Source organism: Cebus imitator, unplaced genomic scaffold (assembly GCF_001604975.1).
Source record: "Cebus imitator isolate Cc_AM_T3 unplaced genomic scaffold, Cebus_imitator-1.0 Scaffold79, whole genome shotgun sequence".
Taxonomy (NCBI): domain Eukaryota; kingdom Metazoa; phylum Chordata; class Mammalia; order Primates; family Cebidae; genus Cebus; species Cebus imitator.
The window spans coordinates 8,044,551-8,053,238 of NW_016107394.1; the positions used below are offsets into that span (position 1 = coordinate 8,044,551).

At 41.4% G+C, this 8,688-nt stretch overlaps 1 protein-coding gene and 1 non-coding gene across 3 annotated transcripts in view; one reads left to right on the forward strand and one right to left on the reverse strand.

Annotated features, from left to right (window-relative positions):
• CFAP300 (cilia and flagella associated protein 300) overlaps window positions 1-8,688 on the reverse strand; it is a 38,558-nt gene that overhangs the window by 22,012 nt on the left and 7,858 nt on the right. For both annotated transcript variants that reach the window (XM_017533080.2, XM_017533079.2), the window contains exon 3: window positions 6,827-6,902. In XM_017533080.2, the coding sequence (XP_017388569.1) occupies window positions 6,827-6,902 (76 nt within the window). The remainder of the gene's footprint in view (window positions 1-6,826; window positions 6,903-8,688) is intronic.
• On the forward strand, window positions 7,367-7,470 carry LOC119471967. Its single transcript, XR_005201067.1, has one exon. It is a non-coding gene; the product is annotated as a small nucleolar RNA U13 (small nucleolar RNA).

The following is an 8,688-nucleotide window of genomic DNA, read 5'->3' on the forward strand; positions in this document are numbered from 1 at the left end:
AAAAAAAAAAAAAAAAAAAAAAAAAAAAAGAATACTGGTGAATGTTTACACTACCTGTTTCAGCTGTCCACTTGAGAGTCATGCTAGGACCTGTTGTTCTACGTCCTGAGCTACGCTCATGTGGAGGCATGAAGGATGCCTGAAGCCAAGAACTGTGTATGCCTCAGTAATTGCAAAAGCTATGCTGCTAAGTTGAGAAGCTTCCGTTGTTTAGAGGTAAAATCCTCTGAGGGATTAGATAAAGAAAAAAGGAGACCACAGAAATCGATAAGAGGAGTTCTAGGCATGTTGAAAGACCAAAAAAACAAAAGCAGTGTAGAGCCTGATAGTTTCTGAAGATTGGTCAGTGGATACAAGATGAGGGATGGACACTGGGCATGCCATTTTAATTAGTCTACCCTAGCTCTGATTTGGGGAGTGTAAGGAGAGTTCGGATGGTGACAAAATGTGATTAAATTCAAACCACTTAATCTGAGACATGAAAACAGCATTTGTTATGAACTGAATTCTATCCCTTCAAAATTCATATACTGAGACATGAAAATAGCATTTTCTATGGACCGAACTCTATGTTGAAGCTCTAACCCTCAATGTGATAGTAGTTGGAAATGGGGCCTTTGGGTTTCAATGAGGTAGAGGGAAGGATGGTCATGGAATTTCGAAATATGAACTAAGGAGGACATAGTTCAGTCACTGAGTCTGTCACCACTAGAACCCCAAATTCATGTTCCTCTCACATGCAAAATACATTCATTCCATTCCAACAGCCCCACAAACTTTTTTTTTTCTTAGACAAGGTCTCACTCTGTCACCCAGGCTGGAGTGTGGTGATGTGATCACGGCTCACTGTGGTCTCAACTTCCTAGGCTCAAGTGAATCTTCCGCCTCAGTCTTCCAAATAGCTGGGACTACAGGTGTGCACCACCATGGCCAGATTATTTTTTGTAGAGACAGGGTCTTGTTGCCTTGCTTAGACTGGTCTCAAAGTCCCGGCTCAAGTGATCTTCCTACCTTGGCCTCTCAAAGTCTTGGGATTATAAGCGCGAGCCACCTTGTCCTGCTCCCAAAACTTTCACTCATTCCAGTATCAACTCTAAAGTCCAAATTCTCTTCTAAATATAAAAATTGGCTATAGGTAGACGAGGTATGATTCATCCTAAGGCAAAATTCCTCTCCAGCTGTAAACCTGTGAAGAAGGACAAGGTATGTGTTTCCAAAATATACAGGTGGGACAGACATAAGCTAGTCATTTTCATTCCAAAAGGGAGAAACAGGAAATAAGAAAGGGGTGACAGGTGTCAAGCAAGCCCTTAACTTAGAAAAGCAAATTTCTTTAGATCTTAAATGCTCAAGGATAATCTTCTTTGGTTTGATACTCTGCTTCTGGACCCAATGGGGTGGCAGTCTTCTACGCTGGTGGCGGTAGAGCCCTGAAGGCTCTGGGTGGCCTAATCTCCAAGGTTCCACAGGGCCAACTTAGCTCCCATGCTCTGCAGGGTGGCCCTGCCTCCAAGGCTTTGATTGGAGGCCATCTGGCCTGCTGAAACGGAGGCTTGGCCCTGATGGCCCTGAAGATCTCTGAATTGCTTCGGGGTCTTTCTAACCTTTTCTTGAAGAAAAGCACATGTTCACAGCCCAATAGTGCTATGGTCCAGTCTTGTAGGATCTAAGAAGTCCAATAGCCTTCCTTCATCTCGTCTGATTTCTTCTGGCCCCTGTAATTCAAACTGGCAGAGTCTTTCCTGCTGATGTAATTCCATCTCTATTCCTGACTTCTGTTGAAATGGCTGATTAAGTCCATGAGTCATACCCATGATCTCTTTATCAAATGGCTGTTCGTGTTTTGAACAGTGTTCTCTTCAGAATAAACTTTCTCATTTTTTATAATAAGGACAGGTTGAAAACTCTCCAAATCTTCAAATGTTGGTTCATTTTTTATTAAAAATTCCCTCTGTAATTCATCTCTCTTTTTCCACACTTTACTATAAGCAAGACATTACTTTAACACTTTGCTTAGAAATCTCCTCAGCTAAATCTCCAATTTCATCACTTACAAGTTCTACCTTCTGCCGGGCACGGTGACTCACGCTTGTAATCCAAGCACTTTGAAGGCCAAGGTAGGCGGATCACCTGAGGTCGGGAGTTCAAGACCAGCCTGACCAACATGATGAAACCCTGTCTTTAAAAAAAAAAAACAAGTTCTACCTTCCATAAAACAACAGAAAACAATTTATCCAAGTTCTTTGCCACTTTATAACAAAGATCACCCCAGTTTCCAATAACATATTCCTTATTTCCATGGGAGGTGTCACCAGAATTGCCCATAATGTCCATACAGATGCACCTCAGCATCTACTCATTATTCAGTTCCAAAGCCACTTCCACATTCTTAGGTATTTGTTATAGCAGCACCTTACTTCTCTGTACCAAGATCTGTCTTAGTCAGCTTGGGCTGCTACAATAAAATGCCATAGTCTGGGTTGCTTAAACAATAGACATTAATTTCTCAAAGTTCTGGAGGCTAGAAAGTCCAAGATCAAGGTCCACATGATTCAGTGGCTGGTGAAGGCACTCTCCTTGGCTTGCAGAAAGCTGCCTTCTTTCTGTGTACTCAGATGGCAGACAGCAAGCTCTAGTGTTTTTACCTCTTATTATAAGGGCACCAAACCCATCATGAGGGCCCCACCTTTGTGGCCTCATCTAAACTTAATTATCTTACGAAGGCCCCATTTCCAAAAACCATCACATTGAAGGGTTAGGGATTAAACATAGGAATTTGGGGGCGGGGGCACAACTCACTCCATAGCAAATGCTATCTTTTTATGCAGGAATGTCATTAAATTATGTCCCCAGCATTTATAAGATATGTAATGCATCATTATCATCACATACAGAAAGAATACATTTTTCCCCTAATACTAGCATTATAATACACCAGATGCCTCCTTATTATTTGGTGTCTTAAGTTAGTACTTCTCTGGCAACCCAATCAATGTGGAAGTGACAGAGGCAGGAGAGTAAAGTGGTCAAGGTCTTCAATTCTGGAGCCTGGATTTGCATCTCAAATCTGCTCACTCAGCTGTGTAAAACTGCACAAATTACTTAACTTATGCCTCTGACTATTCATCTGTAAAATAGTGACATATAATAATACCTCTCCTGAGTTGTTTTATGAATGAAAGGAAGTAATGTGTATGATGCCCTTAGCTCAGCACATAGGAAGCATCCATTACATGTTATTAAAAAAAGACAAAGTGTGTCTAAACATAGGAGCTATGGTGGCTGGCTGGGAGGATAAAACAGCACTGACAACTGGAAATCTCTAGGGAGTGCAGCACAGTGAAGGAAGTTCTATCATCACTTTCTTTAGAACTGGTTCACTTGCCAAAAGAATGTCTCTTCACCTATTTTAAAAAGCTGCTTATTTTGCTTTAAAAGGGCCCCAGAGGAAAATAAGAGGGGTGGGGGGTGTAGCAGAAAAAGAAATATAGCAGAAAAAGAAAAAGTAAGAGGAGATAAAAATGAGCTAATGGAAGAGTACTAACAAGCCACTAGAACTTGCACTTCTGAAATGGAGTATTATTCTTCTGCCCTATTTTTCAGAGTATTTATAATGCATCAAGTGAGGCACGTGTGGTATTTTAGAACCTAGTTTTGCAATGTTTTTTTCAAAAATTAGTGAAAAGTTAGTGCTATTTTGTGTATGTACTAATATGGGGAGAGGGTGGAGCACTTATTTCAGTGAACTTTATCTTTCAAATAGATTGACTCAAGTTACTGTAAACATGTTTTTTTTTTTTTTGAGACGGAGTTTCGCTCTTGTTACCCAGGGTGGAGTGCAATGGCGTGATCTCGGCTCACCGCAACCTCCGCCTCCCGGGTTCAGGCAATTCTCCTGCCTCAACCTCCTGAGTAGCTGGGATTACAGGCACACACCACCATGCCCAGCTAATTTTTTGTATTTTTAGTAGAGATGGGGTTTCACCATGTTGACCAGGATGGTCTCGATCTCTTGACCTCGTGATCCACCCGCCTCGGCCTCCCAAAGTGCTGGGATTACAGGCTTGAGCCACCGCGCCCGGCCTACTACTGTAAACATGTTTTATGAACACTGTGATATGTGGCTCTGATTATTGCCTTCTGAAAATTTTGAGTTGGGTAAAATATTTTCTCAGATACTCAGTTTAATTTTGTAAGCAGTCTGAAGACCATGCTGTACCAGCTTTTTGCTCTATAAATTTTGCAGTAGTCTTTAGCCAAAAGCAATAAAATGCGACCTACTAAGTCTAATATCATGAACTGCTTGTAATCTTGTTCTTGACTAATACTTTGTTACTTTTGTGTAAGGGTACTAGACTTCCATGAGAATATAACGTAGCAACTTACCAAAATACGTTCCCAAACAAAAAAACACCGAATTTAAAATCAATTTGCATTTTCTTGAGTATAAATCCATACCACCAATCAGACTCTCCTTCTAAATGGAGCTTTTATTCATTCTGTTGCCAAGATACCTCAACCTAAAATTTAAAATATAGCTTTCCTATTTTTTTTCCCAAAATAGTCTTTTATTAACTCTGCTTTCTTCCTTGATCTGAGAGTTATGGATGGGATTTAAGTGAGTGTTATTAAGTGTTTAAGTGTTTGGGTAATTTTCTTAAAATTTCTGGCTCTTTTAATGTATTTTCATAATACATTATGAAAATATAATCTAGCTGGGCATGGTGGCTCACACCTGTAATCCCAGCACTTTGGGAGGCTGAGGCGGGTAGATCACTTGAGGTCAGGAGTTCGAGGCTAGCCTGACCAACATGGTGAAATCTTGTCTCTACTAAAAATACAAAAATATACTGGGTGTGGTGGCAGGCACCTGTAATCCCAGCTACTTGGGAGGCTGATGCAGAAGAATCCCTTGAACCTGGAAGGTGGAGGTTGCAGTGAGCCAAGATCATACCATTGCATTCTAGTCTGGGCGACCAAGTGAGACTCCATTTCAAAAAATAAAATAAAAAAAAAAGAAACAGAAAAAAACCCCACACACACACACAAAACAAACAAACAAACAAAGATGTATATAACCTATACAAAGTTCAGCTTTTGAGAATTTAAGATCCTCTCCTCCATGATTTAATATTTTATTATTAAAAATGTCCTGTGGGGGCCAGGTGCGGTGGCTCACACCTGTAATCCCAGCACTTTGGGAGCCCTGAGGTGGGTGGATCACCTGAGGTCAGGAATTCAAGACCAGCCTGCCTAACACAGTAAAACCCCATCTCTACTAAAAATACAAAAATTTAGCCAGGCATGGTGGTGGATACTTGTATTCCAGTTACTTAGGAGGCTGAGACAGGAAAGTCACTTGAACTTAGGAGGTGGAGGTTGCAGTGAGCCGGGATTGTGCCATTGCACTCTAGCCTGGGCAACACAGCGAGTCTTCAACTTAAAAAAAAAATGTTCTGTGGGGCCAGGAGTGGGTGGCTCATGCCACACCTGTAATCCCAGCACCTTGGGGAGGTTGGCTGGCCAACATAACGAAACCCTATCACTACTAAAAAAAAAAAAAATTAGGCTGAGTGTGGTGGTTCATGCCTGTAATCCCAGCACTTTGGGAGGCTGAGGTTGGTGGATTTACCTGAGGTCAGGAGTTTGAGACCAGCCTGGCCAACATGGCAAAACACCATCTCTACTAAAAATACAAAAATTAACTGGGTGTGGTGGCTACCTTGGAGGCTGAGGCAGGACAATCTCTTGAACCCGGGAGACGAGGGTTGCAGTGAGCTGAGATCACGACACTGTACTCCAGCCTGGGAGATAGTGAGACTCTGCCTCAAAAAAAACAAACAAACAAAAAAACAAAAATTAGCCAGGTGTGGTGGCCCATGCCTATAATCCCAGCTACTGGGGAGGCTAAGGCATGAAAATTGCTTGAACCCAGGAAGCAGCATTGCACTCCAGCCTGGGTGACAGAGTGATACCCTGTCTCAAAAAAAAAAAAAAAAAAAAGTCTTGTGGTTGGCTGATTCCGTGAGAAATCCATGTATCCATCCCAACTGAGATCTTACCTGATCTTTTCTCTTGGGGCAGAACTGACCACTCTTCTCCTCTTGCTCACACTTTTTAATTTTTTTTTTATTTTTTGAGACAGTCTTGCTTTGTCGCCCAGGCTGGAGGGCAGTGGCACAATCTCAGCTCATGGCAACCCTCCACCTCCCAGGTTCAATTGATTCTCCTTCCTCAGCTACCAAGTAGCTGGGATTATAGATGCTTACCACCATGCCTGGCTAATTTTTAAATTTTCAGTAGAGACAGGGTATCTCCATGTTGGTCAGGCTGGTCTTTAACTCCTGTACTGAAGTGATCTGCCCACTTCAGCCTCCTAAAATGCTGGGATTACAGGTGTGAGCCACCACACCCAGCCCTTGGCTACACTCCTATGGTAGCACCTTTGACACATTAGTATAGACACACGCAGACACACACAGACACACACACACACACTCTTTAACATATTAAGTTCCTTTAGTACAGGTTTTCTTATTTACCTTAATGTTCCCTACATCTAGGAGAGTACATGGAAAATACACAATAAATACTTTTATATGAATAAAAAGAGAGAAAAATTGCTTTTATGTGTTAAGCCAGGATAGTAGCAGTAGACTCCCAGGAATGAGATGCAGGGAAGGCCTGGCACAGCTGGTCACACTTGATCTTGATGTATAAAACAAATGAGTCATTCACAATTTATATTTTAATAATGAAAATTCCTGAGGCAAAATTTTGTTATAATAGTAAAATAGTTACCTGAAAAGATGAAAAATTTATTTACCTAATGTAATCCACTGTCCAGAAGAATCTGAAAGTAACTTCAAATTGGGAATAACATTTGGGTCTTTGAAAAAAGCCTAAAATACAAATTTGAAGGGAACAAGTTAGATATTTTATTATAAATGATAGTAAAAATTAACATAAAATAACTAATCTCATTTAATTCAAATAGGAAGGACAATTTTAATTGCTGAAATGTCTAAGTAATAAATAGTTTATAAATAAATGAAGTTTTATTACATTCAAGTTGGAACAGTATGAACGTTGCGTGTCTAAGTACAGCTGCCTTTGGAACTTAATTTAGAAAATAATGATATACAGTAAACATTAGGAGGTTATATAATGTTTGAAAACTTTGTTTTTCTTCAGTGTTACTGAACTGCCTTAATAACAACTCACATACTAGATCTAAATCCAAAAGTAACCATCAATTTAATTCTTTCTAAGAGGCATGTAAAAAAGTGAAGAATCTAACTTCCTAAAAATGAAAAATTTAATGCATGGCAAAAGACAGCAAAGCAGGTAAGAGTTTTAGTTCCAGATCCTTTTGTAGTTTATGAGCATGATGACTGGGTGTTCATAGGCATGTGTGAGATATGACACCCATAAACCTTGTTATGACGTTGGCACATTGTCAGTCTGACATAAAAAAAGAAAAAAATACATAAAAAAGAGCAGCTGGGCTGTAATTGCAGCACTTTGGGAGCCCGAGGCAGGTGGATCACCGGAGGTCAGGAGTTCAAAACCAGCGTGGCCAACATGGTAAAACCCCATCTCTACTAAAAATACAAAAAATTAGCTGGGTGTAGTCATGCATGCCTATGATCCCAGCTACTTAGGAGGCTGAGAGGTGAATCACTTGAACCCAGGAGATGGAGGTTGCAGTGAGCCGAGGCTGTGCCACTGCATTCCAGCCTGGTCAGCAGCGAGATTCCAACTCAAAAAAAAAGCTTTAGTTCTAGGTACTAGCAGCTGACTTAAGCTGAAAAGGTAGAAGAAAATTTATTAGAAGCATCTCAGGGAGTCCACAAAATATTCCAGAAGCAGAGGGCATCAGGCTGAAGACTGGACCCAGGAATGATCCAAAATCAAATGCAGAACTGCCTTTATGAGCAAACTGTCACCCTTGCAGCCCCATCAAGCACTAGAGGAAGCCACCACCACCCTTTCTCCCATCCAAGTACTAATCAGGCCCAACCATACTTAGCTTTCAGTATCAGGCACTTTCAGGGTGGTATGGCCATAAACATCAAGTACTAACCAGCCCCAATGCTGCTTAGCTTCCAACATTCAGGGTGGTATGGCCATAGACATCACCATCACTCCTTTCTAACCAAGGCCATTGCTGTGCCAGGTCTGCCTGGCCTGAATGTGGTCTCTGCCACTACCTTTGCCAGTGAAATGAATTCTGTGTGTGCTTCCTTCCTTAAGCTGCTCACTTCAAAATTCTAGTCTTGCACTGATGAGTATGTTTGTAAATCTAGGTCCCACACTTACATTTTGGATGCAAAAAAGCTCCTTGCATTTTGGAGGTTTCACTTGGACTTCCCAAAGGTAAATAGAAGTTACCTCCAAATTGCAGGGGTGTTCACAAGGTGCTACATAGCCAGAAAACATAATGTCCATGAAGAGCAATAAATAAAAGAAAAATAATAGGCCGGGCGCGGTGGCTCAAGCCTGTAATCCCAGCACTTTGGGAGGCCGAGGCGGGTGGATCACGAGGTCAAGAGATCGAGACCAACCTGGTCAACATGGTGAAACCCCGTCTCTACTAAAAATACAAAAAATTAGCTGGGCATGGTGGCGCGTGCCTGTAATCCCAGCTACTCAGGAGGCTGAGGCAGGAGAATTGCCTGAACCTAG